The 17,689-nt window shown below is 38.3% G+C and overlaps 1 protein-coding gene across 5 annotated transcripts in view; it reads right to left on the reverse strand.

The window, feature by feature from the left end:
* Positions 1 to 17,689, reverse strand: part of myo16 (myosin XVI) — a 111,194-nt gene that overhangs the window by 89,506 nt on the left and 3,999 nt on the right. For 2 of the 5 annotated variants that reach the window (XR_532800.2, XM_008401505.2), the window contains exon 1: positions 2,166 to 2,600. The exons of 1 other annotated variant lie outside the window; for it this stretch is intronic. Coding sequence is in view for 1 of the 4 variants with exons in the window: in XM_008401505.2 (XP_008399727.1) it covers positions 2,166 to 2,193 (28 nt within the window). In the remaining 3 variants the exon portion in view is untranslated. Of the gene's footprint in view, positions 1 to 2,165; positions 2,601 to 12,024; positions 12,239 to 14,470; positions 14,533 to 17,689 lie in introns of those variants that run through there. 2 more of the 5 variants (XM_008401529.2, XM_008401512.2) reach the window with 2 other exon arrangements.

A 17,689-nucleotide genomic window follows, 5' to 3' on the forward strand; every position in this document is an offset into this window, starting at 1 on the left:
GAATATGACTCATGCACGGCACATTGAGGCATATTTTAAGGTTATGCAAATGGTTTAGATTTAGCTAACTAAAACTAGCACACAAAGATGATGACAGCGTAAGCTAAATTACATTTTTACTAAATATGCTAATATTAAATGCATGGTTTAAACGGTTTCTTCTGAGCTTCTAGATGTGACATTATCCGTCCTGCCAAATTAGTCATGAGCTGCTGTATGCAGTGAGACTATCTGCTTCCTTTATGATTTGTGTACTGATCACCTAAGAGTGTTAAATTCTGACCTGTTAAAAGAAGATCCACAAATCTTACTGTTCATATAAAAACATTGTTTGAAGTCTGCTTGAAACATGGCCAACAATAAACACGTTGTGGAAAAGAATCAGTATGGACAATAAAAGTATATCAATAGCGCTGTAGTGGATGGAAGACTTAAGAGGTGATCCCCCAATTTAATTTCTATTCAGGGCTTTGTACATCTGGTAGAGTTTGAATCATGAGTCTGGTAGTGGCACAATCTTGCTGTGAGGATGCTTTTCTTCATCAGACAGGGAAGCTGGTTTGAGTTTAGACAAAAACTGGGAGACTGGGACAGAGGTTCACCTTCACACATACAGCCAGAACCACAATATTAGGATGGTTTGATTCAAAGCTCATTCATGTGTTTGTTTGGCAGTCAAACTCCAAACCTTAACTCAACATCTAATCTGTGGCAAGACTTTAAAGCTCTTCACCCAATCAGAGCTTGATTATTTTGCAAAAACGAAAGGCAAAAAACAGCAACCCCCAGATATGCAAAGCCGGTAGGGAGATGGGTACAAGAACAAAAAGGGCCACAACAAATGATTTAATCAGGGGGTTCAGAATAAATGACGCAGACAATACTTTTCAGATTATATATGTATAATTAATGTACAATTCTTCTTCCACTTCAAAATTATGTGCTGCTTTATGGCGACAGATGGTGGAACAAATCAAGTGGTGTGAATACATTGGAAATTTTATTTAAAAACAAAATATACAGATTCTCATAACATGTTTTTGCACTGCAGTTTAAACTTTGTCCAATTTTTTCTTCGAAAATCTCAAACGTGAATATGGTCTGCACAAAGTGATCACACACTGACAGTTCCTGTTGTGTGATGAGAGGCTGGGGACTTATGAATATAATATAAATGTGAGGCAGACAGAAAGACTGATAGGAAGTAGAACTGGAAGAATTGGAGCAAAATAGAAGGAAGGTTCAGCCAGACGGAGAGAAAGCAAGAGCCGTCTTCCCCTGCCATCCCATCTCCAGGCTATCAGTTATTGATTACATGTAGAACAAGCAGGCTCCAGCTAATAACACAGACAGCGGCATGGGACACTGTAATGTGGAAAACTGCAAACATGCACATTTGAAAAACAAACCATGTATACACAAGAGAGTAACAGGGATGGATTAAGGTGAGAGACAAGTAGGGGTAGTGCCTTTGAAGTAATGGAGGAGGCTTGGGGGGGCTTAAGCTGCATCACCTTGGTTATAAAACTCATTTATTCCCTTCTCTCTTCCTTTTTTTCTGCCATTACAACTCAAACTCCACTGTCCTTCTCACATTCCTCTCTGAGCCTGCTTGTGAGTCCTCTGCAACATTTTGACACATTCCACAATGTCACTCATCCCATTTTCATCTCTTTTTTTTTTTAAATCACTGCCTTTCTGCCTCTCGCTCCAGTGCGACCCCCAGTCTCCCTCCATCTGTCCTTCTCTCCGACTAAAACGATCCTCTCTCTGCATTGGTCCGTCTGTGGTTCATGAACATACCAGACACTCGTGGGTTCTGCACCTCTGCGGTTCCGTTTCATCTTTCTTTCCGTCTGCCGCTACCTGCCGCATTCACTGGTCAACTTTTCACATCTGCAGCGGCTCCTCTGCAGCATGCTCACACACCCACTTACAGCACACACACACACTATCCAAAGACACAAAAATGCTCATTGGAAGTTCAGACTGTGCTTCCCTGACAAGTGGATGACCACAATTTGCTGCATAATTATCATAAATTTAAGCATATGAATTATTAACACAAGGCCAGCAGTAAAAAAGACAGAGAGACTATACAAAATAGAAAATCCAACAAAATTGGCATCAGGTGCACAGGAAAGGTTCTCTGAATGGCTACTTACAACATTTGATGAAATGGTAGTGAGACATTTCTGCGTTGGTCAAGCAGGCAGAAAGGAAGGTCGGAAGTCAGAGAGTCAGGCAGATTTTAGGCAGCCACAGGTCTCAGAAAAACTAACTAATGCAGAGCTCGTAACCGGCACTATGCATTATTAATCTAGTTTCTTCCATGCTATCCAAACTCCGGTTCCCCTGTTTGCATTATTCACCAATTGCAGCAGCAGCAGCTCCGGTTGCAGCTCATGCAGCCTCTACATGCACGCAGTCTAAGACCGGCACACATTCACGCAGACATACACTCATTCCCACACAGCCATGCAGTACAACCCCTCTATCAACCCGTCAGCAACAGGGAGCTGCGGCTGCCTCTGCCTCCTCTCGCCCACAGCCAGATAACGGGCTGCACGACGTCTTCCCTGCCATAGCCAACGCACGTGTTTCACTGGCGTCACTGACAGACAGCCGGTTCATCCCTCCTCCCGCTCAACACACCCCCATGATGCAATGCTTCTTGCCTCCTTACACTCCCACTCTCCTAGTCTCATTTTCCCCTCAATACACATTCGCATATGCATCGGCATACTACTGTACTCTACATTTTAAGCTAAAAAAAAAAAAAAAAGCAGAGGCAGATTTATTCATGTGGGTTCTAACAGGAGAGATAGCAAATAGAAAAAAAAGCAGGCATAACAGAAGGGAAAATGGAAGGAGAGATACAGTAGAGGGAGCAGGAGACAGATAATCAAGTGAAAGGAGGATTCCTCGAGAGGTGGAGCGTTAAACCTGACAGAACGATAGCTACAGCCAGAGAGAGCAGAGGCTGCTGCAGTGCRGCTTTTGGAGTAATGACAGGTTAAATGCTCAACGATGATTTGGAAACTGTTACCAAATTAACTATGCGTAGCAGAGTATACGACTGTGTGCCATAATGGTACGGCTTGACAGCTACACATCAACACATAGACAAATGTGATTGTCAGGATGTACAAATGCATGACATAAGAAATCCAAGACTGATATATAATTGAAAAACATTGTGATGACAATATCATTAGCAATAATTCTGCATTTACTTTGCTCCTAAATCAGAAAGGTGCAAATATTGTCAGGTGTAATTTGATGCAGCTTTAATTTATTTTACACAAGGTTTTTAGACAGTAGTAGATGATGATGGCTGTTAAATGAAAGGATCTCCTGTAGAGGTATCTGTCTGATGTGTAGATACTGAAAAGACTGTTATTGTATATTAGTTTCAGGAAAAGGATGTGAAGTGTTGTTTGCAGTTTTTTAAATTATTATTTTTAAGGAATTTAAAAACATATTGGTGTTAATGGTGCAATGTTTTGAATAATGAAATTTGCTTTTTATTTGCAGTACCTTTCTACTGATGGTGGGGCGTCAAGGCAACACGTATTTAAGAAAACATTTGAGCCATTCCAAATGGCGCCCAATGTCCTTGAGAAGAAGGAGCGTCAACTTAAAGCTGCCCAATAAAGAGCTGAGTTCTTGAACCAAGAACTCAATCGTGCTCTTGGAAAGGTGGGAGCAGCTGAAGCACAACGTGAGAGTCTTCAGTCTGCAGCTGCTTTTTATTCCAATGGTAGGTATATGAATGTTATATAATGTTGGTTAGGTTGTATAAAATAATGATACAGATATTCACCTCTTTCCAGTCAGTATTTAATGGCTGCCCCTTTGTCTTTGTCGTAAAAAAAAATTTTTTGTGCTAAAATCTTTTAGAGCAAAAGTGGCTTCCACGCAGACCTGTTGCATGGAGGAAGCTGGGCCATCCTGCTTCGAGGAGAAAATTAAAACAATTTCTGTGTTAATTTTATGATTGTTTTGTAACAGTGAAGTTTTATTTTGTTAATATTTAAGTTAATTGTTTAAAATAAGGTGAGTCCCATAGTTTTATTGGTTTATATTATTCGTCTTTTGTTAGTCCAGTTGACATTTACTGTTGTTAATCTGAAGAGACGTAACCTTGAAGCCTCCTTGCTTCATTACCACAAAACTAAAAGATCTAATTTGATTTAAATTGAGCTGTGAATTTATGAATTATTTTGAATTTATCGTTTGAAAAATCAATCAAAATGTATGACATTGTAAAAAATAAAAGAAAAAGTTAATTATCTTTATTCTGGCATATTTTCCTTTGCGATTGTGCTCCTACTTTGGAACATCTCCCATATCATGAGAAGGTCAGCCCTTTTTAAAGGCTGAACTCTCATCCATCATGGTATCTTGATTTTAAAGGTTTGCTCAAATTAGGGTATCAAGAATCGACTCAAGTGTGGTTAATGCAGAACAATAAATGGAGTAAGGAAGTTACTCAATGTAACTGAAAAAAAACTGGGCATGAAATGACCAAAACTGCAAAAGAGGAAACTAACCAGCACTAGTCCCAGCGACAGCCTTCAGCACAGTAAAAAGCGAGGGTCAATTCCATGGAGGAGCGCTCTGGATGCTAAGGATGTTTTCCTTAGCATCCAGACCAAACATATAAGGTGTTTGGTGTGTTTAAAACTAAATCTGATTTGTTTCTCTGCTTGGTGTGGTGTGTTTGGGAAGATGTGAACATGACAATCGAACTATGAGGAACAAAACAAAACACAAACTCGGTTTGAATGAATTGCATTTTCTCTGTCCTTCAAAACAAGGTCACCTAAATACAGATTTAGGTGCATTTATTTTGTCCCATATCTAACATTGTTTTTCCTCTTCTTTTGTTGGCTTTTTGCTGTAGCTTAGTTGCATCTTATTTTTAAGGAAATCACATTGTGTTGGCCTTGATGCTAATGGAAATACCTCTATAAATAAAGTCTAACTTACTGATTGATTGAGAAAGAGAAAGAGATGGATGAGTGTAAAACAATTTAACCTAGCCCGCGGTCACATGGCTGAAGACGGATTATGACACACATTTGGTGCTCGCCTGTCTAGAGGTGATATAACACATTCAGTCTTCTGTGAGATATTCTAAAGCCACTGTTTCACCAGTGTTGTCAAAACATGAGCAAGAGAAGATGGAATAAACTTCCAAGGAGAACTGGTGAGGTTCACTATAATGACGGGGAAAGGAGGAGAGCAGTAGAGCGAGATTTAAAGGGAATGCGATATAAACTGAGGAGCTGCTGGATGTGTGTAAAAAGTCTGGATGCTCGAGTAATTCCTGTCACAGGAAATCAGGTCAGAGGTACTATCCATTGCATTTGCTCTACAAATGCAACATCTACTTGCAAAAACCAGCTGCCAGATTTTAGTATGCAGTGTTTATATGTGGTTAGGTTTTACTACAGTGATGACTTAATCAGTCACACAGCCAGAGTTATGCAAACGGCACACTCATTTACACCTCTAATGCCCTTGCAGTATTTTTAAGCAAGGGTAACAAAACGTCTGCCGCATTAAGGCTTCCCTCATGGCATCCAGACCTCGCAGCACAAGCTCTGACAGTGAAATGTCAACCTTCCCCTTTTCCATCCAAATCCAGCAGTTGCTTGTGAAATCTTTATAGTTTTAGCCTCAGCAAAAATGTGCCATTTAGATACCACAATACGAGACGGTGACATGCTTGAACACAGACACAAAAGGTAAAACAAGGTCTTAGTGTGAGACATCCTGCTGCTAGGCAGGTGCTCTGTGAATGCAACAACAGCAAGATAATGGGTTGATGTCACGTTCCAACAACTCCCACCTCTCTGCAGTTACAACTAGGTCAAGCACCTGAGCAGTGAGGTAGATAGAGGGCATGCACAGAGTGAAGAAAATTAAGAGAATACACAGTAGGACTCCATCATGCACGGCTGCTTTTTAAAATAAAAAGGTAACAATCGCTGATGACACTTTTCAAAAAATATAAATTCAAAGGACAACTTCTTTATCCAAATGTACTTGTTCTGTTGCAGCACTGAACAGTCACAATGTTAGATTTTTTTCTATTCCCACAAAATGTCGTAGTTAAAAGCTTAATTGAAGATACTTGTCTTTTACTTGGTAAATGTATTTTGGGTTGATAAACAAAACCCTCCTTGATATAAATGTATAGAAATATAAAGTCATCTCCACAGGGAAAAGTGAAAGTGATTTATCTGTATAGAAATTGGAAATGCAATTTCCATTTCCATTTCATTAAAAGATGCATTTTTTACAAGTCGCAGTCCAGTTTTAGATGAAAGAAGATGAACCGAAGGTTAAACCAGTCGACGTGCCAGCAGAAGTTATGACGGTTCAAAATCAAAGCATGTTTGTGAACTTGGTTGTAATATTGAGAACTTTCATGACGAGTTAAAAATGACACATTTTGACATGTCATGAAAAACAAGTATTTGATGAATTGCTAGGTTTAGGTGACAAATTATTGGTTCTTCTGAGAATCACTTTTCAGAAATATTTTTTATTCAAACAGAGAAAAAAAAACTTTATTTCAGTCTACCATAAGTCACTACTGCACATGACCCCAATTTCAACAAATGAATAAATACATGAAGCATTTCATCTCTAGGTAAAGTACTATAACTTCAGTTTGTGTGCTGTAGCTACATGTCTGGATGAACTATCAGCTGCAAAAAGCACACAGACAAACAAAGAGATAAACAAGAATGAAGAGGTGTTGCTGAATATTTAAAAAATGTCAGCAATGGGATCATAATAATAAATGTCAGATAAATAATACTTTAACATTGCCACACTGTGTATTTGACACCGTACCATGTACAATATTTGCACACATGCACCTCGGCTACAGAATTATCACAACTGGGATTCAAGTCTCCCAGATATGACCTAATAATAACATTACGTAATCTGATGCAACACTATTGAAAGCCTTTGCTCACCCTGCACACTTGCAGTGACGGCACCTGATCTAAGCGTTGACTGACTCAAGTGTGAATGGTAATATGGATTTTGTTTGGGTTACAGCTGAAGTGAGACATCTTGGACTCGTGTGAATAAGATCAGCTATGTTTTGTGCCATCTTTGACAAGTACATCTCATTTAACTCCCATTTTAAACTCATGTGGAATCAGCTTCCAGTCTGTGAGGCAGAAACACTGTCAACTTACAACCAAAATTAAAACTTTGGCTCAGGTCATGTTGAGATGTCTGTGTTGAAATAAGCTGAAATATGCTTAGGTTGCTGGAGGACAAACTGACCATTTTCACCGTTAGTTTTTGGTTAAACTAATGTTATCTTTCAGGGTTTTTTTCTAAAGGAGTTACATTTGGCCTGGTGTTCTGTGATGCTGTTGAACCTTCCTGGAAGGGATCATCAGCTAAAATATTGCTACAAGTAATAATAGGCTTCCTTTCTATACACTTGATCCTATCTTTTTCAAAGAATTTCAGTTTACCGAAAGTGTACATTCAGGAGGATGAACTAATGTTGACAAATGATGGCAGCTAGGTTTGCTAGATAGTAAACTTTTCACCTATTTGAATAATAAACTGAACTTGACTGCATTATTTAAACAACTGGAAAGAAGTTGAAATGTAAGTAATTTAACAAATCTATTATTATTTTTGTTGTTGTTGGAATGCAAAGAGTAACAAAATGTTAATATCTAAATTTAAATATTTGAAATTGGTTAAATAAATACTAATGTCTTAACCTTGTCTTGGAATGTTAACCCAAATTAAACAAGGCAATAAGGAACCTAATATTAATAATGAATAACTAAGAAATGTAATAAATGAAATAAGTTAAGATATTTACGTATATATATATATATATATATATATATATATATATATATCAATACCACTAAAATCTGAACTCCTCTGTTTTTTTACAGTTGAGGACTCAGCTGTCAACAAAAGACATGAGGAAATGACAAAGCGGTAACATCTGTGCTGGTAATTGCTTGAAGATCGGGATGGAGATTGAGCCCATTTATCTTTGCTGGTCAGGAGAAATAAGAAATCACAGTGGCATTACAAAAAGAGCAGAAAAAGACGTCAGAGTCAGGAGAAATTAGAAAGACAAATGAAGAAAATTAATAATTGAAACATCCGAAAGAGACTGAGGGGAGCTGTAACAATAACTTATGAGTTAATTTCTCTCTTTTCTTTTTCTTCTTTTATCCACAATGCATCTAACCTTCTTCCTTATGGATCCATTCTTTTTTTAAATTGCTTTTTCTTCCATCAACCACTTCATGCTGGAAGAGAGTTCAGCTCTTGTTTGGCATTTGTCTGTCTTTTACTTCTCGCTCCCGGCTTCAAAACGCAGGCACAAAAGACAACACTTGAGCACAAAAGACACATGCAAGCCTCAGCAGGAGACAATCAATACCCATGACAAAAAAAAGAGAAGAAGAAGAATAGCACAAACCACCGTAACAGCTTTGAGTCAAGCAGTTCCCAGTACAGGGACAGCATCCTCCTACTCAATGATTGTGTTCCCTGACGACTGAGGATGAAACCAATGACCACTGGCAGACGCACAAACACTGTTCCAGTGAGTCACAGTCAGCCGACAGACTTGTGCACAGTTGGCTCCAAACACTAGCCCACATTACCACTCAGCTTATGCTCACAAGCTTTACACAGAGCTCCTCCAAAAGTCAAGCACCAATCATCAGTAAGATGCCTGTTCTGTTGTTCTTTTGAGCAAATGTGCACAAACAGTGACATTCTGTGCTGTTCCATCTCTCACAGACATTTGTCATCATTGCCCTCAACCATTGGTTCTGGCTTCACAGAAGTAATTTCCAGAGGAATGGAGGCAGAGGAAAAACAAAACTTGAAAAATGATGTGTGTAATAAGACAAGCTGGAGTGAGTTTGACAGAAAAACATTACACAGCTCGCATCATGCTCCTATTTATCTGCTGAGAGCAACAGAAAGAAAATGTTGAGATGTCTTCAAAATGCTAATTATTGACCTAGACTGGAGACAATCCATTTCCAAAACCACTGTTCTGGATTTCAGATAAAACTATATTGCTCCTGATGTTATTTCTTTGGTTCTGTGTTGGTCTGTGATAAACCTACTATTTTACATCACAGAAGTGTGACATAGACTTTTCAATATGAATTAGGCAAAATTTGCAATGTTCATTTTTTAATCCAAACAAATGTTGCTAATTAAATCTATCTTTTGCATTTAGGATAATATCTGTTCACATCTTCTCCACAGAACCCCAGTTAAAAACAGACTTGTACCAATATAATTTATGTTGCAAGTGTATTCTGTGGATACTCTATCTATTAGTCTACTTGTTTACACTTCCTGTGTCACAGGGCAGCTGGTGCCTATGCAGGTATTTAAAACCTGAATTACAGTTTCTCAAAAACTTTAAAAAGTAATCAAAAAGAGAAAGAGGCCAAAATGGCAAAAGATTGAGACGTATATCAAAATTTACTATGTAACCAAACTTGCTCAGAAGCTCTAAAGTGCATTGGCCTAGATCTAGCATCACATTATTACTTACCACATTAAAGGGGAAGAAAACACAAAACTTTGATGGATTGCTTGCTACCGTGGGGAAGTTTTGTGCTCAGACAAAATAAAAGTCCAAGTCTCTTCCATTCCTCTACACTACTGACCCACTTGTGCCCCCAGCGATTCTGCCTAAAAGCTGGCATCCATGCACTCAAATGAGCTCTTAAACAGAAACATGCCAGCATCGCCTTAAATGGTCTGCCCTCAAACCTTTTAACTTCACTGGTCTCTCTTTAAAACATACCATGGGCAAGAAGTTTCTTAGAGCATGACTGTATGCATAAATGCACCTTGCATCTAAGTCTCCTACACCTGGCAGTGTCATTTCTTTTTACTCAGTTTCAAATTAAATTGTAGGAAGCAGCCTCATGTATATTCATCTTCCCTCATTCATAATGGATGCTCCGAGCCCTCCGACAGAGCCAATGCTGGACATGGCGATTACTCTGAAAATAATATTTCCCCTGCTGAGTTTAAACCCTTATTGCTTTATGATTCTGAACTCAGTTAGTACTCACCGCTCTATACTCTTGCTGAATAAAACAGTCATGTTTCGATAAAATTGTTGCCTTGTGCAGATTTAGCTGTAAATCAGAATTAAAAAAATAAATTCTGAATCCAGACCCAGTTGCTGGTCCTATTAAAAGATAATGCTTTATAAATCACCTAAATGTTAATCCTTTGACCGCTCATCTAATCTCTTACATGCCTTTACTCTGCGGCCATTCTGGATGGATTTTGATCGACTTTGCTGTGATTTCTAATCTTCATCGTTTCACGTTACCTCTTTGTCATGCAAGGGTCAATTCAGGGGATTTTCCACATCCATTTCCATGCAAAGTGAGCTACACCTGAGTTGGAATGCCATACCAGCATCCATATCAAAGCATATCACCATAAGTATAAAATATTTAAAACATTAGATTTAAATAAGTAAATGCATAAATATTTAGACATTAAAATGCATAAGACTCAAATAATAGTTGAATTTTCCGTTATTTTTCAAAAGGCTTATGTAGCTACATATCTCCTAAAAGCACAACATGCTTTTAGGAGATCATTCAATTTATTGAATGACAATACATTTTTGGAGTCATTCCCTATTGCATTAAAACCTGTAAAGAGGAGAATGAATTTGAAAGCTTGTGCTTTACATGTGTTCACCATTAAAACTTTGGAAACTATGGAAATTGGCAATACCTGTAGGTAAATTTCTGCATGTAGAACGTGGGAGATCGATTAAGCCACAGCCGAGTCTCAGCATGAAGTGTGGTAGAAACATTCGTCTGTAGCCGCCTACAGACAAACTTTAGACTTTGAAGTATGTGTCCTTTCAAATTATCACATCAGTAAGTATGGCCAAAATAACAAGACAGATGTTCTTCACTGTATGCAATGAGAAACTTTGTCAGATGCTGTTTGGACTAAAATCTTAATTTTCAATATAGTTATGCTCTTAAAGTAAGCACAATTTAACAGGGTGTTTAAATCAAACATTTAACACTGGCAACAAAATAAAAACACTTTAATTTGTGGCCATAGTTTTATGACAGTGATGCCCCAGATTATGAAATCTTCATTCTTTGACAAATTTTGGCTGCATGCTTTGCTACTTTATTCTTGTTTTTTTTATTATTATTATTTTCTTGTAATATTTCTCTACATCTAATATAAAGATAAAATTTTTTAGATTTTTTAACTTGAAATCTGACCACAATTAGTAAAGACCACAATGCAAAAATGCATATACAAGCCCTTTAAATATGATTTCAACTTAATTAATGTAATAATAAAAACATTATGCGGTAATATCTTATTTAAAGTACCATTAGACAAAGTTTGTAATAAACACATTTACTCAAAGTGGAACAGCAGGTCTAAACAATTCGAATTGAAAAACTGGATAAAACGTTGGCTCAAAAGTGAATAGTAGGACTCTTCAGCACAGCAAAGCAGAAAAACAATACAAAGAAAACCAACAACTAAGACCATTACAACAAACAAGTCATCTGTCTCTTACTCTCTCAGACAATCACTCACAACATCAAGCCAAATAAGAGCTTTAAAATCTAGTTGTACTTTTGACAATTCACTAACAACACAGATTGAACACAGGAATCTTTTGGCTACAATCAGCTGTTCATTCCCAGCCAGAAACACACACATTCTTCTCCAATAAGCATCTTGTGATAAATTTAGACACTCTGACAACTGCATGGCACATCTGTCTCTCTCTTCATTCCTAATGACACACATCGGCAGCAGCAAATGAAACATTCACATACATCCATGTTTGTTTCCCACAAGGTTAAGAAAGAAAAGAGAAAAAAATTGCACTTACACCTACAATATTATTCTGATAATGAACCAAGAGTGTGAGAAGTATGAGAGAAGAGAAAAAAAGCAATGCCTTACCAGAGAGAGCCCCTTCCACAGGAGACACCCGTGCACAGAGAGGAGGGAAATGTGTCTGCGTGGTGAAAACCCAGCCAGGATCGTCTCCCCGTGCTACACAAATCAATTTCACACTCTCTCACGTTCCTGCCACTCTGTTGTCATTCATTCATTCCCCTTCCCGTGGTCATGGAAACTCCACCGCTTGCAACCGTATACATTCTTGTACATCTGCCTTTCTTTCTCTCTACGTCCCTACCCGCCCCCCCATTCTCACTCCAGACCCTGGTGAGCCCAGCCTACTTACTCCATCTGAAGGGTGCAGTTAACACCCTCAGCCTCATAAGTACCTCCCTCTTCACTATCTCACAGCAAAAGAAAAAGAAATGTAGGAGGTTCATAGAAGAGGGAGTATCCTGGATTCACCTACGGTAGCCTCTGTGTCTTGGCGAATTTGTGCGCAACGCAGGAAGTTTTTTTTGTCATGCCAAACAAAAAAAAACAAAAAACGAAAAAGCTGTTGACTGATCCATCGAATAGATTTCTCTGCTCGCCACAAAAAAGAATGCATAAACTGCAAGACTAAAAGTGGCAGACAGTTGTATTAGTTTGCTGCCTTCACACGCAACCCCAAATCCAATGTTAAGTCAGATGATGAATAATTAATGACAGCACCATCATTACCATGATGCTTCTTTGCCATTAATGCTGATATTGACCTTGGAGAGGTGATTCGGAAAACCTGGCCAAGATCACAATCTAATAAATAAAAACTGCAATCTCTGTCTATTTGTATGTGCTATTTAAGTAAAACATTTTAAAGAGGGGCCTGAGACGTCTTCGTGCAATTCATGTACAATTTGTGAAGTAATTTGTTGTGTTTTAAGTCAACCTAACGTTGTGTCGTCTAGAAGGCTCAAGAAAAGTAACAGGAGTAACAACATATCTTGTTGGAGGTAAAGAAAGCAGATGAGCGTTTAATGTATAGCACACCAAATCAATCTCACTGACCTTGACTTCAGTTCTACAGATACTTGTAATTAGTGCAGCCAAATTAATTTCCAAACTCAAATGTTGCCACTAAATTTATTTGAGTAATTCAATTAAACAATCTAGCCTAATTAAATTACTAAAATAGTTTTTTTTTATTATTAAAATGGATTACATCCACTTTAATATTTGACTGGAATTTACCTAATTTGAGTCTTTTAGCTGTTGTATTGACTTAATTTCTAGTATACTAAAATCTAACCAAATAAAATGTAATCACCACATTTCTCTGATTTTGTTTGTGGGAGTTCTGCTACTTTTCACGATAAGTCAAAATACAATAAGAATACCACACACTATGAATTTATTGCTGATACTTTTGTTTGACAGAACAGTGTTTGGCTAACCTGAGGACAAACACATGTTGTACCTATGAGAAATTAATTCTACCTGCTATACACAAAAATTAGCTGATTGACAATTAGCTTGTGCAAAGCCCAGATTGTACTACAAATTGGAAACAACTTCTACTTTAATTACAATAACTAACTAACATTTCATTTTTGAAAAGGAATATAAGAATGTCTATTTTCAAGGCAGAATCTTTGCTTTTTAAAAATATACGGTAGTGACCTCTGTAAAAGGTGCAAGTCGCTCACTTAGAAAGGCAGAACATTCATAAAAAATCATTTTGTGAACCTATCATGGCAAAATACAAAATAAGCATCTTTTCACCATTTGGGGTCACTATCATAAGTTTTAATTGTTGTAGATATCATACTAAATATTATACATACTATAAATTGTCGTTGTAAGCATGGAAGCATTATGCTGATGATGAATGCCAGGTAGGAGCTGGGCCATTTTACAGACTTCAACATTTTTTATTTCTAATTGGATGAAAATACAATGCATGAAGCATGAGGTTAAAAAATACACATTGGGCTAGCATAATCTTTATGTCTACCTTTATTTTTTCCTGAACATTAAATAAACAAATAATTAAATAAATAAACAAACCGGAAATGATAACGCTCGGTTTCTTGGCGTTTCGCGTATTTCTAGTTTTTTTTTTTTAAACAAATTGAAACATTATTATTCATTATTGCCATCTGTTGTATAATCTATTGCACGTCACTTCACAGCTGTTTCCAATTAGCTCACCTTAATTCAGTCACTTCCGTCGGGATACAAACGGAACGACGAACGTGTTTTCATTTTCATCGTGTACTATGCCATATGGTGTATAGTGTCACAATTGCTTTGTTTCTTAGGTTTTCTTTTAATAATTCAAATGTTGCCAGCATCCCGAACTCCTGATTTTATTTGCTACAATCTTCAACCACGGCACCTTGCGTGCGACGTAATCCCTGTAGCCATTAAACGTCGAAATACTACCAATACTCATGCGCATTACGTTTTTTCGTCGGTCGCTTTTAGGAAAAGTACAGGAAAATAGATTTTGGTCATTTCTTACCACACACTCTCGTAACTCCTTGGTTGCGAAATTGTTAAAACAAGAAGAGCAACAGTTTTGTCCTCAAAACGATGTTTACTTTGCCTTTCTGCTCGTGGTCTACTAGGTTTAGTCTGTGTTTGGCGCCACCTGCTGATGGCAATTTTAGTCCTGCAGACTCGGTACGTCACAAAAATCTGGACTGAAAGGTGAGTGACCAGAGGCTATGAAACTTGGATAAGAGAGCTAATTTTTTTTTAGTTGTCCTGTCTTTTCTTCAGGTTTGCAAAGTAATTGGCTGGAGTTGCAATGGAAATCTATTCTGTGTAGGCAGCATGGTCTAAAGGTGCTAGAGTGATTATCTGGTGTGATTTGTGTTGTACATTATGCTGCATGTAAATGAGACAACAAACTAAGAAACTTGCTCTGAGTTGGTTTTGAAGGTAGCCCTTGAGGACTATCTTAGTAAAATTATTTTACCAAAATTCAAAACTAGCTAAAGTGGATAGTTTCAGCCTAAGTAGCCATCCTCTAAATCAGGGGTGTCAAACTCCAGTCCTTGAGGGCCAGTGTCCTGCAACTTTTAGATGTGCCTCTGCTGCACCACACCTGAATAGAATAATTAGGTCATTAGCAAGGCTCTGGAGAACTTACCTACACAAGAAGGAGGTAATTAAGCCATTTGATTCAGGTGTTTTGTACCTGTGGCACATCTAAAAACTGCAGGACAGCGGCCCTTCAGGACTGGAGTTTGACACCCCTGCTCTAAATCTTCAATTATACACATTTAAAAGGGAAGACAAGGAGGGCATTATGTAAAGGAGACTTTTTGAGCATTACATCATGTCATTTCCCTTCACCAAAAACATACTTGCAGTGTTTATTTCTTTATGCCTGTTTGAGAAATCCTTGAGTCTCCCTAAGCCAGGAATTGGAAATTCCTAAATGCTTGCTCACACAAAGTCCCGTCTATTTCCACAAAGCTACTCCTTAGAGTTGCAGTCTCCAAGCCAAGTTTGATTAATGATTACTTTTTATAAACAATGCTGCATTTATAAGAAACTTCAAAAAGGACAAAGTAAACAGATCAGCTACTATGGACTCATGCTAAGTAAAGATGACAGTTGCGGGATAAGAAGTTAATTGTTCATAATCTTTAAACAAAGTGTCACTTTAAAAATCCTGAAATATTCTATGAACTCCCTGTGTCATGGTCTACGGTAAACTTTCAAATGTGTAAAGGTAGAAGATAGAAAGTTTATTAGATTGAGGAGAGAAGGTAGACATTCAAAGAATATTGGGATTGAAGTCCTTTAGAAGCGTGAAATTACAAGGGATACACACACACCGGAGGGAGTCTACAATCTAAATCTGAGGAAATTTCCCCTAGACTGGGGTCTGACTTTCTACTTTACCTTGAAATTATCCCCTGCTTCAGAGCTCTTATCTACACTCACAGAAATGACAGGGAATATAACAAGACTAGGAGGCAGTCCTTTATCACCACTCACGCTATAAGTTCCTTCCTTCTCAAGTACATTATCTTTACCTCAGATCCTCTTGCTTTTACCTAACCATCTTCTGCCGCTTGATCAATCTCACCTATATGGTTTTTTCCATCCATACTCAGTACACTCTTGTGGTTTTTATTTCTCTGCTTAGCAGATGGGGATACATCATGGCACTGACAGAGGGGGGTATCAGTCCCTATTACTTTCAGTTGGTTAAGGTTAAACGTGAGAGATGACATGTTTGACATGAGGCACACAAACATCACAGCTAGACTCTATCTTTCATCTCTACAGAAACTTCCCCCCACAGCTTCTTGGCAACATCAAAGCAGTGTTTTTAAAGGGAATGCTTAACCGATCTTGTTCAAATCATTAGCATAGCTCTGCAGCCGGGCTTGTACTCAGCACTCTAATACACCCTATCTAGCTACAAGCAAAAGTAGCGGGTAGGTGGACAAGTATTTGTGTGCAGTGAGGGGGAGGGTCAGTGTATGAGTGACTGCGTATGTGTGTGTTATCCACTTAATGTTGATGGGAGCACTGAAGCGGCTACTTTTGATGCACCTGCCCAGCAGAAAAAGAGCCAGATGTGCTAGTGGTTGCTCTCATCTTTTTGGCGGGCCTCTCTTTCCATTTGTGGTTGTCCTGCTTGCTGAAAAGCATCTTCACTGCCCCCAACATGCTCCATTAGTCATGTTGCAAAATCCAGATTTCAGTAACTACACCTACACAGAGAATTATCCTAATAACATTTAAGCCTCCACGTTCATGGGTCGTGTTGTGTTCGTACCGAGAAATTTGATAACATTGTTGAATAAAATGCACATTTCTCCTTCCAGTTTCAAACATTGGATTAATATTAATTTATACATACACTCACGTAGCTACAACATGTCCTAGCAAGCCCAGACGCTGACCCTGACACTGATTTTCTTTCTACTGACACAGCATCTAATGATAGCCTTGGAAGGAAGTCACTCAGGGCACCAGTCAGATTCCAGCAGCAGCATGCCTCCATAAACATTTTGGAAGATTTTCATAAAGAAATAAGGTCAGATGGGAGACAGCCTAGACTTCTAACAAAGACAACCGTCAACTCAGGCTTTGCTTAGGCTTCATATCAGCTGCTCCACCTGTTTAAAGCTGAATCCCTTCAGCTTTCATGACAAAGCTTCATCAGATTGGAGGGAGGGGGAATCTAAAACCGAAGGTTTGGATTTAATCTTAGCCTCCTGGAACGGTCCCAAATAACATGTTGTGGCTGCTGCCAGCAGTGCTTCCCACCACCTGTCATTAGCTTTACTGTGGTTTGAGTCAACCAACTGTCCACTCCCAGGGGCCCCTCTTAAAGGAATACTCAGGGTCCACATCTCCATCTTGCAATTTCAATTTATGCAGAAATGTGACTTTTTTTTTAAACAAAGAAAACCACAAAACGGTACAGATGAGCATTGACTAACTAAATCCCAGGGAACAGATGTTACAGTTGTGTTGCTGGTTGCACGGGTAGGCTTTCACAGAAAAGGTATAGATGAAAACAAACTGCGTACAAGACGAGTTTGGGGATTTCCTTTTTTTTTAATCAGCAGCGGAAAAAACTGCAAAACAGCTGGAGCGCAGCTTGCAGTGGTTGGAGTATATAAAAACACAAGCTTTTCATGTTACACCTAAAATATAGTTGCTTTTTTGTTTGTTTATTTAAATAAAACTGTAAGGCACAGTTTAATAC

This window comes from Poecilia reticulata, linkage group LG2 (genome assembly GCF_000633615.1).
Source record: "Poecilia reticulata strain Guanapo linkage group LG2, Guppy_female_1.0+MT, whole genome shotgun sequence".
In the NCBI taxonomy this organism is placed as follows: Eukaryota; Metazoa; Chordata; class Actinopteri; order Cyprinodontiformes; family Poeciliidae; genus Poecilia; species Poecilia reticulata.